General features: G+C 33.4%; 1 protein-coding gene across 5 annotated transcripts in view; it reads left to right on the top strand.

The window, feature by feature from the left end:
* Positions 1 to 13,480, top strand: part of LOC106463162 (band 7 protein AGAP004871-like) — a 205,855-nt gene that overhangs the window by 90,547 nt on the left and 101,828 nt on the right. For 2 of the 5 annotated variants that reach the window (XM_022390596.1, XM_022390595.1), the window contains exon 1: positions 6,684 to 6,946. The exons of 2 other annotated variants lie outside the window; for them this stretch is intronic. In XM_022390596.1, coding sequence (XP_022246304.1) covers positions 6,790 to 6,946 — 157 coding nt within the window. In that variant the 5' untranslated portion in view covers positions 6,684 to 6,789. Of the gene's footprint in view, positions 1 to 6,683; positions 6,947 to 13,480 lie in introns of those variants that run through there. One more of the 5 variants, XM_022390598.1, reaches the window with a different exon arrangement.

The following is a 13,480-nucleotide window of genomic DNA, read 5'->3' as shown; positions in this document are numbered from 1 at the left end:
GCAGAAATACGTCCTTTCCGTTTTCATATTCTGAAAACAAGGCCAACCCTCTTTCTTCACGTTTTTTTTATTATTATTCTTAACAGAGAATAATTACATATTTTTTATTATTACTTTATTTGTAATTAAATGATTCTGTAATATTAAATGTACCATTTTTCTTCTTTGCTGGACAAAGTTAGGCTACGCTATAATTACTTAATTACATTCTTTAATTTAATTTTAAACTAAATATTTGACTCCTATGTTTATTTGCTCTATGACCAAGTTGGTTATAATGTGACGGTCAATCCCACTATTCACTGGTAAAAGAGTAGCCCAAGAGTTGGCGGTGGGTGGTGATGACTAGCTATCTTCCCTCTAGTCTTGCACTGCTAAATTAGAGAGGGCTAGCGCAGATAGCCCTCGTGTGGCTTTGCGCGAAATTCAAAAACAAAACCAAACGAGCGCTTTTATCTGATGGAAAGTATATTTTTTAGTAAACAAAAATAAATTATTTTAATAGATTTAAAGTGTTTTCAAGAGGAAGTAAGACATTATTCAGCACGTATATCTGTAAGACATTGATGGTGAGGTTATACCTATCTAATAAAGAGTAACGTTAAGCATGTACAACAATTATTGTTGTGTGATTTTATTCATAATTCGGTTTTTCGGTCTTTTAGCTGATTACATTCTATCAGATGAGCTGTAGGTTTTACACCAAACATAAAACACTCAACAAAATAGTCTTCAACTGCTAACAATATTCTAGAAGAAGAGTTATAAATGTCTTCCGAGACAGACATTAAGGAGGGCATTGTTATAAAACCTCATCAAAGACACTTAAATTTAAAACCTATAGTAGACAGTTGCTATGATTCTCACGTTATCAGTTTTGTGGGACTAATGCTGCCCCTGTACGAAGCATTTTCTACAGAAGAGCATGGCTATACGGAGAAATCGGCTATAACCAGCGTAGTGACAGCAAATTCAAGCTGTCACCCTGTGAACTTAATGTCTTATTTCTCATTTGAACGACAGTAATAGTAGTTATTATCCAAGATAGTCTTGCGAGCACTCTACTTGGATAGTCCTTCTTTTATTTTTGTCCCCTTTCTTACAACATCTTTCTATAGCTAGACGCTTGATGACTTCCGCTATTGGTGACAAAGCCTTCTCAGACAATAAATACTTTGTTTCCTGAAAGTGGCTGCAGCAGTTTTATGATATTAACCTAGATTTTCACAGTAACACTCATAACGCGTAAAGTCTGAAGAGTGTGTTTGTGTCCGGAAAAACATGAAGATAACTGACAATTGTATTCTACCTCAAAATGGTTGTTTCTTTAAACACAGAGTTGCACAATGGACTCTCTGCGCTATGCTCACGCATATATCGAACTCCTAATTTTACAATTGTAAGCTCTTAAGCTACCGCTGAATCACCGGGCGATGATGTCAAGTGAAAGATACGAAGTTTATTGGAACGTATGTTCATTGTGACCAATCTTATAGGTAGTTTAGGCGAAAGTACTGAAAGTTAAGCCTAAACGTTAACGGTAGTAACCTCACTTGCGTTTCTATAGAATAAAAAAAAACAAGAGGGAATCCTCAATAGCCGTGGCTGTAATTATATCTCAAATCGGTCAAGAGATGGAGCTATGAGCTAAAAGTTTGTACTTGAAAAAAACCTCGAAGCCATTCTATTAGCCGCTATTCCGCGGCTAAAAATAGTCATATCACCTAGAACTTAATGAGATCCTTAGTTATGTATTAACAGATACGTTTTTTATTACGTGTATATGTGTATTTATAATACTTTGCATGCGTAAGTGTGGTTATTAAAAAACACGCAAGAACTATAAGTTGTATGGTATTAACAAGTGCTGACGAATAATAAGTGTTTTTGAGGAAAATAATGATTTCTATCACAACATACTTAGCTTTTTTTGTGGATTATAATGGTATGCATGTATCTTAACAACTCCATTACACTTTGTCAGTTACAAGCCACTGCCGACAGAGGTTTTTTGCTGTTATGCTTCAGTGCTCTTGTTACCCTAAAATAACGAGCATTGGTTCGCCATTTTCTGACGCTATAAAACAACAACTTCTGAAATAAATATCTATGACTTTGTTTAATGTGATCCAGTCATCCTGATGACCTCTGTTACTGTGCAAAAGGCTCTTCAACAGTGACCTACAATAAATAAATAAAGTGTTGTTTTTTTATACGATGAAGCAATCTAAGAAGAATATCAACTAGCATGATATTACGATGTTGAAAACGACGTCTTTTATTGTTCTCTAAAGTTATTTCTCAGTAAACTAAACTTGGTGTTCAAAATGAAGAAAAAAGTTATACACACAAACAAAACTCATGGAACTGTTTATTGTTCTTCAGTAAAATTATCATGTTCAAAACTTTTTACATCTTTCTTTTTCTCAGAAGAATCTGACAATGTTATATATTCTATCTCATCTGAGAGAAGTAATATTGTTGTAGCGAGTACTAAATTGTCACGTTAACTCTCTTTTCACTCTCAACTTTTATCAGTTATATCATGTCTGTCTATTCTACTGTTCCCTCTCTAGTAGTGACCTGACACGTCTTCCAGAAAAACGGTTCACTACATAGATCATTGTTGCGAGAGAACAGGACACAAACAAACGGTGAGTGTGCTTTCAGTGCTACTACTGTTTGTCTGCAAAGAAGAATACTTGTAGTTGATGAAAAAAAACAAACAGTTGGACATGATAACCGGAATGAAAGACAATCCGTTCCGTAACTTGAAATGTGCTGGTGACAAATATGACTAACTAAAATCACGCCCAAAGACCTGAATCTACCATAGCTAGGTCTTAAACATTCACTTGTACACAGAAATTTACCTAAACTTTAATTAGCAAAATACGCTCTTTAAATGACCTTCTTCTTGTTAGTATTTTTCTGGCGATTTGTAATAAATGCCCTAAAACAGAATTCTGGTTTCTAGTGTTTGGTCTATAATTTTAAAAGTCGAGTTGCTCTCACTTATAACTAGAGGGGGTATTACTTGCATGTTTATCGAATAAGGTTTTCTGTACTCCTTGATGATTTATTTTATTTTTACTAGCTCTTCGCACCTATAACTTTGGCTGGGCGTGGCCTATTGGTTAGCATGCCGTGTTGCGAAAAGGAAAGTCTAAAGCTCGAGCCAACGTTATACATATTGTTTATCATAATCCGCATTTTTAACTGTGGATGTGGTATAAATGAATCGGTCCCGTTTTAGTCTGTGCGCATTTAAGATCCCGTAGATGGTTGAGAGAAAAAAAAAACACTACCACAACAAGAATTTGATATAAATAATCAACTGGATTACGATGAGTCACAGATATCAGGATTAATAATGTTACTACTGTTTTATCTAGAATAAAACTGGTTGAAAATGGATATCAGAATTATTTGCTACATTAATTAGAATTAAGATGGATGATTGATACTAGAAATAATAGAATTGCTGCTTTGAATAAGATTAACATGAATGACGTATACTATAAATAAAATCACAATTAATTTTGCCTGGATTACGATGAATTTTGCATATTAGAAATAAAGCCGTTAATACTTTAACCTGGATTAAGTTGGTTGTTGGATATCAGAAATATAGTTGTTACTACTTTTATCTGGATTTAGATTGATGTTAGATATTAGAAATAAGTCATTACTGGAACATGATACTCTAACCTGCTTCATTATGACGTAATTAATATAATCTTTAGTGTTTTAGAATACTTTACAAAAATTATACACAGCACATTTGTCGTCTCGGTTTCCGTAAGGATCTTGGAAGCTGAGAATTGTGTTAATTTTTAGCATTATTTGTGCATTATTACAAGACTTAACGAGAGTTGTAGAAAAGCCTTTTTTATATCAGAAAATCTTGGAGAAAACACCAAATATTTAAGTTTATCGTTAACTGCGAGCAAATTGTCAAATCAAATTTCTATTTAACGCCTGAGGCATATTTCATTTACAGAAATATAACGTGCTTTATGCTAATAATCTGTTGATACTTCATATCTATATCCAAGATCGGTAATATTTTCGTGTTACTTGCAGGAAAAAAAACCAACTTCTGAGCTCTCCACAGTCTCTTAGTAATGTTCTATTTCATATCGAACTGAAGACAAACATTCTGAAACCGAGAATGTAAACTTGTTCTGAAAGAAAATTCATTACTCTCTTTTAAGAAGTAACACAACAAATGTGAAAATCGGCTGATAGTAATCTTTATTTGTACTTTGTTACGGAAAAAAAAGGAAAGAAACAAACTAGATGTATTTCCGCAGGGTATCCTAAAGTGTTCTGTTTGAAGTAAATAAAACCAAAATTAAGAGTAACAAATATTTATATTTCTTGGTTTTGAAGTTCATATATCATGCTCAGTTGAAGCCTACAGAATGCATAAACTTTCTCATGACTCGTGACATGCGCACGTTTTACTGGCGTTACGATGATACAAATTGCAACGTTAAGCGTCCATTATCTGACGTCATTTTAGTGTCTATTGACTGACTGACAGTGCGAGTGGTTAAAACAGGTGACCTCTCCCTCGGCCCCATTTTGGGGAAATTAGAAACTAGGTGGGTAAGTAATTATTTTTCAACACACAAATGCTTGTACGAAATTTCAAATAAATCCTATTCACACACAAATAGGATGATATTTGAAATACAACTTTTAACCTATAAATGGGTTGGTAGGTTATTTAAAACGTTTTCACACACAAATGGATTGGTACATGATATTTTAGTTATTTACACAGAAACGAGTTGATACGTGATTGCTTTCTCATATTCTTGTAAATGAAACGTTATTTTTTGACGTTCTGTGTACCATGTTGACTAATCTCTCTCATCTCTGTTTGCATACGAGAAAAATGTTATAAGCTTCATACAAGCAAAGCCAATAGCGTGGAAACGGAAGAGAGTTACTCCTAATTGAACGCTATTTTGAGCGAAACAAAACCCATTACTTTATACAAAAATTATATTAATAACATAGATTCTGTAATCAAGAGAAAGCAGGATCTTTAAGAAGAATTCTTAAATGAAAACGCAAATATATGTATGCGTGTGTCTATACGGGTATTATAACCTTCAGAAAATCAATTATAGACAGGATAGATTCTAAGAGTAGGTTCGGTTACCATAGAAACACTTAAAGTATTTTTAATTTAATCAAGTACTTAAGTCTGGTTACTATAGTAACACTCAAAAGATGAGAATTATTCATCTATCCATATTAAATGTAGACATCAACTACAGACACAACTCCCATGTGCCTCTATGCAATTTAGCCAGTTACTTGGCCATCTACATAAATGATATGAACTTGAAATTCACACAAGAGCGTTAAAAACGAAAATTACATTGACCCAAAAACTCGAGCATTTTTATTGAGCAATAAATTCTATTTCTGGGGGCCCATTCCAAATTATAATCAACAGACCCTGTCAGTTAACTTAAGTGGCCTTGGCCCTCCTTCCGCCCCCTCCATTACCTCATGTTGAATCCCCTTCTCTGTCGAATTATTCACTTTGTAAAACACTTTACAGAAGCAAATAAACAAGTACAGGCAGAGGTTGAACTTTTAGCATAGATTTACTTGTGGTATCAAAATAGTAAACGAATTTTAAAAGTTAGTATTTTTTTTCACAAAATAAAATGTTCTTGTCCCCAGTGGCTCAGCTTTAAGACTGAAAGCTTATAACGCTAAAAACCGGGTCTCGATTCTGATGGTGATCATAGTATAGACAGCCCATTGTGTATCTTTGTGCTTAACAAGAAACAAATAAAACAACATATATTCTTTAAAGCATTAAATATTCGACAATAGCTTAATCGTTGTTTTTATTTGTGATTTTATGCAAATGGAATTTATTTTATTAAAAGAATCAATACAGTCTTTACGTGTAACATATACGTACTGAAGACTTTGTACTTCATAGGTATTTACGAAAAGTATGTGTTTAAACATATATTTGTAAACTATTTACTCCGTAAATTGATTGTGTGTCACGATTTTGTTGGTTGAGGGATCCTTATAATATATGGTCACACACACACACACACACACACACACGGAATATAAACAAAAATAACATCAATATTACACTCAATCCCTCTTTTACATGGTAGATTATTTGTTCTGAGTGCAACTGTAACAAACAAACAGAACACTCCACATCGTGCAATCTGTGGACCTCACTAGTGATAAACGGTATAAAAACAAGTCGATAATTTGAGGTTTGAGATTTGCACAAATTAATGTGTTTAAAAGAATATAAAATCATAATCAATTGTATAAAATAAAAAACAAATGCATTTATAAGTGAATCTAAAGGTAGAACAGTCCTGTTTGTTGATGTTGTTGTTGTTTCTTTCTTATAAGAACAAGTGTGTCAATAGACGCCATAGTTAGGTTAACGCTTATACTTGTTTCTTGCATTGTCTCTCTTCTCTTATTTAAAGAGACTACGATTTTGGAACGTTTACCCTACTAGGACCTCCTTCACGCAGTGCGCGTGGGCATGCATGTGCGAGCGCGCGCGTGTGTATTTGAGTACATGTGTATGCCTCGCACGTTGCAACAACCGAGTCAGTTCCAGAAACAAACATACAAATAAGCACAAAGTGTTTGTTGTTAAAAATATATAAGTATATATACACACACCAGTGTTTGAGTTCTGGCAGTTTGAACAACTTTCGCTCCACCGGCATCTCAGTCGCGTTGAAAAGACTCTTTTTAGTCAGTCAGCGTATGGACAAGTTTTCCACTTCCCAAATGACTAGTGACCAGGGTCCTGCGACACCATCAGGAATCACCAGTGTGCCTCCACTAGATCCTCATTACTTCTACACCCAAGGTCAAGGATTACAAATAGCTCCACAACAGTGGTTATTAAACACAGGAAAAGGTAGAAACCAGTTGATTCTGATATGCTGATTTCATATACATAAAGCTAATAAATCTTGAATACAACGTATAGGATTTAGTTTATATAAACTTATAAGATTTGACGAGAATAACTCCAATATTTTAGCAGTTTAGATTCCACTATAACATTAAATAATCAAAGATTAAGTACGAAAACGTAGTTTATTCGGATCATGTCGTGAGTTATTATTGCGTAAGAGATCGCGATTAATGACGTAGTTTGTTTAGATTATATAATACAGATACTAAACAATAAAATATTTAAAGATTGTTTAAAATGTAAACCACCCTACAAGCTGAAATCAGCCATAGAGGCTTAGATTCAGAAACGCAAACAGGAGATTTCCAAGCTTATAAAACCGTATATTTCAACGTTCTGCATTAAGCAGATAGGATAGAATCCAGTCTAAAAGTACAAATAAACTTAAACTGTCAGTTAGTTATGGGCATTAACAGAAGCTCTCTTAAACTCGCTAATCTTATTAAGATGTTAAAAGCACTGATTTGCTTGTTTCTTAAGATAAAAGTAATGAACGCATTCTACGCTTCGCAATGATGCTTTTGATGGAATAAAACTGTCAACATTAATGTTCCAGACTTCTTCGAGATGGGTCGTTTAGCTTTAATGCATGATTTTCAGATTTTTGTTTTCCGAACTTACAATTTGCAGCCATGTTTGAGTTGTTGTTGTTTTTTTTATTTACTGCTACAAAAGCATGACAAATATGGCGGTCGTTTTAAGAATGTCGATTAAGTTAGTTTACACTTTCAATCGTTTTAAACAAAGAAAAAAAAACTCGAACCTCTTCAATACACCCTATCGCCTTTATATATAGTACTTTAAAAAAAACTCGAGCCTCTTCAATACACCCTATCGCCTTTATATATAGTACTTATAAAACCAACTCGAGCCTCTTCAATACACCCTATCGCCTTTATATATAGTACTTATAAAACAAACTCGAGCCTCTTCAATACACCCTATCGCCTTTATATATAGTACTTATAAAAAAAAAAACTCGAACCTCTTCAATACACCCTATCGCCTTTATATATAGTACTTATAAAAAAAACTCGAGCCTCTTCAATACACCCTATCGCCTTTATATATAGTACTTATAAAACCAACTACTAGCCTCTTCAATACACCCTATCGCCTTTATATATAGTACTTATATTTTATCTTAAAAATTATATTTCCCATTTAGAATATCTTTCTCACCCGTAAAAAATAATATATTTTTTATTCACTGCCATTTAATTCCTCTTATTATTATCTATGATTTATTTTAATGACAATCACGCTACTGTCTTGACCTTGTATTTATCATACAATTTGACGACACATTATCGTTTCTGTGCTTTACACTATATTTCAAGGCATGTCAAGAATAGCTGATAATCCTCGTATCGAAGAACTGAAATATCTTGTTCAGTTATCCAAAGGTTTACTTTTTTGTACATCATACAGTTGTGGCGCAAGAGATTCATATGAACTCAACAGTATAATATCACTGAATTAATGTGCTACATACATGGTTTTTAATTATTTATTTCTAAGTAAAAAGTTACTGAAATGTTTGTTCTTATTAAAATTACGGAAAGCCGTCACTATATCTCTGCAAAATAAAAAGGAAAAAAAAACTAAAACTTCCGTTAAACTGACCCTCCTGTAGCTCAGCAATAAATTTACAAACTTGCAAAGCTAAAATCTAGTGTCAGATTTCTCGCGGTAGACGGAGCACAAGTAGCCCATTCTATAGCTTGCGCTTAAACTAAACTAAACATAGCCCATTGTGTAGCTTGCGCTAAAAGAAAACTAAAAATCGTTAAATGAACGTTTTTCTGTGAAAGCTAATCATGAAGGAGCTTCTTTATGGTCATAAATAAAAGTTTAAAAATGAATTGAAAATTAAGTTTATTTACCGGATTATATATAGCATAAGTGTTCGATATATAAATTATAGTCTTGCAACCCATGTATTGTAAGTGTGGAAACAAAGGTTGAAGAAGGTTGTGGTTAGCTACAGTTCAGAACTCTCAAGGTTTGACCCCGTGACATGCCGCTGAAAACACTTTGCTCTTTCAGCTGCTAGTGCATTATAAAAGTAAGAATAAATTCCCACTGAGGTGAGGAGTAAGTGGCGAGTGCTGCTAACTGGTTGGTCATCCTTTGGTCAAGAGTTGACGTTTTGGAACTGCTATACCTAAACATTGGGATCTTAGTTAAGGTATCGCATGAAACGTCATTCGTATTTATAAATAAGTTAGTATGTCTTTCAGAGTGAAGTATAAACATAAGTTAGGATGCCTTTCAGAGTGAAGTATAAACATAAGTTAGGATGCCTTTCAGAGTGAAGTATAAACATAAGTTAGGATGCCTTTCAGAGTGAAGTATAAACATAAGTTAGGATGCCTTTCAGAGTAAAGTATAAACATAAGTTAGGATGCCTTTCAGAGTAAATTATAAACATAAGTTAGCATGCCTTTCAGAGTAAAGTATAAACATAGCTTTTGCGTTAAGTATACTAAGAAAAGAAGCTAGATTTACACAATAAAAATCCATATAAAAAGAGAATTGTAAAACCATTTAAATAAATCTATAATTTTATTGCAAAATTTATTATCACAAAGTTTCATCTTGGGAATAAAGTTGGCGATAAATAGTTAATACTTTAGATTTAATATAACGACTAAGCCTTGAGTTTCATTTGCTTCAGAAATCTGCTATCATTATTGTATAGTATAAATACAGAATGACAAGTTCTGATCGTCATTAAATGAGTGTAAATAAAAGGAAATTGAGACTGTATACATTCTACAATGGCAACAAATTATCAAATGTATCATCTTAGGAAAAGAAGTGTTTTATCGTCAGTAAATATTCAGTTTATAAGTTTAGAAGAATCAACTCCACAATGAATATGTTTTTGTAAATAAGTCAATACTTCTTATTTTGATAAACGTTCAAATGCCCCCTTGGCTCAGCAGTAAGCCTAATGGCTTATAATGTAAAAATCGGTTTCGATACCTGCTATGGGTAAAACAAGGTTACCCCGTTATGTAGCTCTGCACTTAACAACACAGAAACACATTAGTTTAAAGTTTCTTAGCTCACCTTGAATCATTGCTTCCATAATCTCACAAGAGATGCATTGGGAAAAGTAAAAACTTTAACACTTGAATCTAATCGACGATGACATTATAATAATTTCCATAATATGAAGTGGACGCCACGATGAAATACCATGATATTAATCACTCCTATGGTAAAAATGGAAACAATGATGGAGTGTTATGATATTACTCCCTCTTATGGTAAGAAATGGAGACAACAGTGGAATGTCATAATATTAATCATCCCTATGGTAAGAAATGGAAACAATGATGGAGTGCCATGATATTAATCATCCCTAACGTAAGAAATGGAAACAATGATGGGGTGTCATGATATTAATCATCCCTATGGTAAGAAACGGAAACAATGATGGAGTGTCATGATATTATTCACCCTTATGGTAAGAAATGAAAACAATGATGGAGTGCCATGATATTAATCATCCCTAACGTAAGAAATGGAAACAATGATGGAGTGTCATGATATTAATCATCCCTATGGTAAGAAATGAAAACAACAGTAGAATGTCATGATATTAATCATCCCTATGCTAAGAAATGGAAACAATGATGGAGTGTCATGATATTATTCATCCCTAACGTAAGAAATGGAAACAATGATGGGGTGCCATGATATTAATCATCCCTATGGTAAGAAATGAAAACAACAGTGGAATGTCATGATATTAATCATCCCTATGGTAAGAAATGAAAACAACAGTGGAATGTCATGATATTAATCATCCCTATGCTAAGAAATGGAAACAATGATGGAGTTTCATGATATTATTCACCCTTATGTTAAGAAATGGAAACAATGATGGAGTGCCATGATATTAATCATCCCTAACGTAAGAAATGGAAACAATGATGGGGTGTCATAATAACAATCATCCATATGGTAAGAAATGGAAACAGTGATGGAGTGTCATGATATTAATCATCACTATGGTAAGAAATAGAAACCATGCTAGAGTGTCATGGTAAAAACTGGATGTCATGATATAATGCTATGATGTTAGTTTTCTTCGAGAAAGGTGTATTAAGGTTTAGTTTCTCGTAAAACGCTATGTGTTGTACACAAATGTTTTTTTGCTGTCAACGTAGCTATACGTGCATTCTGCAGTAAAACATCTAGTTTACATCATGTGATATCATCAAACACTATTTAGGACTATGTAAAGCTTTTCGTCTTCTAGTCTTACGATAATCACTAAAGTAAGTAAATAATTACTTTGAACTAAATAATTTCGTAGTAAAGAAGAAACGGGCGTCTTTGAATCTTAAACAGTCAGCAATAGCTTTGTTGCTTATTTTCAGTGGACTTTTTCTTTTCTAACCAACCACGTGATTAGCGTTTCCTCTAGAAGCCTCGTGAACTTCTAATCCTATTAATATATACTTATATGGTGTCATAATATAAATCACATTCTACTTCTAAAAGAAACGGTGTTTTTTTCCAGCCGACTCGGGCCATGTGTAGCGAGACCAGCGGCTGTAAATGCCATGGCTAATTTTAAAACAAACTGGTGTAGTCTGTCTTGAAGTTTGATGTATTTAAAAACCGTACCGACATAAAACAGCAATACTAATCTTACATTCTGCAGTATTTGTACAAAATACTGAAAAAAAAGTTGCCAGCCAATGCTTTGGGCTGTTTCCATTAAGATATATATATAATAGTCATGACTACTGCTGGCAGAAGTTATTCAGGGAAGAAGTAAGTAAAAAAAAAAAGTGTAACAATTGCACCTTCCATGCCAGAAACATTTTCACTTAATGGTTATTTCTTCTGTACAGAACCAACACTTACTAGAAGACCTTATCTTATAAAATAACGTGAAGCATGGTAAAAATGGCAGCCTGTACGACTAAAAATCAAATAAGACAATATTTATTATTCCTATTGAGCCTTATTCAGCCTTTACGAAATATCTATTTTTGATCTGTAAAAAATAAAATTAATACCTCTTTTTTTTTTTTCGTTGTAGCCAAGTTCGCTTTTCATCTGTTAATGTAGGTGGTGCTCTTTATCTGACAGGGCTATATTCACTCTAACTGATGCGGTTCTATATCTACGTGTACGTGTGAATATGACTGATGTGGATCTATAACTACTAGTATAATCTGATATGACTGGTGTGAATCAGTATCTACGTATATTTGAGTATGTGAATGATATGGTTTCATATCTAGGTATACCTGTTGATATGACTGGTGTGAATCAGTATCTACGTATATTTGAGTATGTGAATGATATGGTTTCATATCTAGGTATACCTGTTGATATGACTGGTGTGAATCAGTATCTACGTATATTTGAGTATGTGAATGATATGGTTTCATATCTAGGTATACCTGTTGATATGACTGGTGTGAATCAGTATCTACGTATAGTGAATGATATGGTTTCATATCTAGGTATACCTGTTGATATGACTGTTGTAGTCTTATATGTATGTGTATCTGCTGATATCACTGATACTGTTATACAGCTTCGTGTTTTTGTGTTAATCTGAATGGTGTTGTTAAAACACCGTTTAACTGTTGAATTAGATAACGCAATTATTTAATCTTCGTGTTTTTATGTTTATCTGTTCACACAAATTGCGCTGTTGCTTAGTTTTCTTCAATGTTGATGATTTTTCAATATTCTGTCTAGATATTGATGGTGCAGTTCTACTTTCAAGATATGTTTTTCTTGTGCTGATTTGTTGTTTAATATTTGTGTTCGTCTATTGATTTGGCTGTTGTTGTCAGGCTTCTTTAATTAGATTATCAAGGTATGGTTCGATCTCCTGGAAATCTCAAAAATTTCACCTGGCGCCTACAGACTTTCCGTTAAATATCGAACCAGCAGAAAATGAACTGATTACCAATAACATACAGAACATGAACAGAAACGCACCGGCACCATATCTCGTACAGTAATTTACCTACAACAGAAAAAAAAAACACACAGCCAGTTACTAACTAAAGTGCAAACTTTGTTTTCAAAACGTACCAATGAATCCCTAGGTACCTGTTCCACAGAAACTGTTTCAGAGTAATTTTCAGGTGTCTTATCTAAAGAAACCTTATTTTACGGTGATTTTCAAGCAATGTCTGTAGAAAAACTATATTTTCAATGATTTTCATAGGTCTCTGACGACTCTTTGCAGCTTAACAGAGGTAATGTGGTGAACTATATAATTAATCAAGAAAAACACGGCCATTCTAAAATTTCTTTTCACTTATGATAAAACAGTTTGACACACATGACTTCCTCTTTCTTTAGAAACTATCCGTTTTAAACTCGCTTTATCGAATTGTAGAAAATAAGTTTATATCTGAAAATTTTATGACAACACATAACTCTATTGTGACAGCGGTTGTATCTAACACAATACTCTATTGT

This window comes from Limulus polyphemus, unplaced genomic scaffold, assembly GCF_000517525.1.
Source record: "Limulus polyphemus unplaced genomic scaffold, Limulus_polyphemus-2.1.2 Scaffold1340, whole genome shotgun sequence".
NCBI lineage: Eukaryota > Metazoa > Arthropoda > Merostomata > Xiphosura > Limulidae > Limulus > Limulus polyphemus.
The sequence above is the reverse complement of the archived record's forward strand: the minus strand, read 5'-3'. Positions and strand labels throughout refer to the sequence as shown.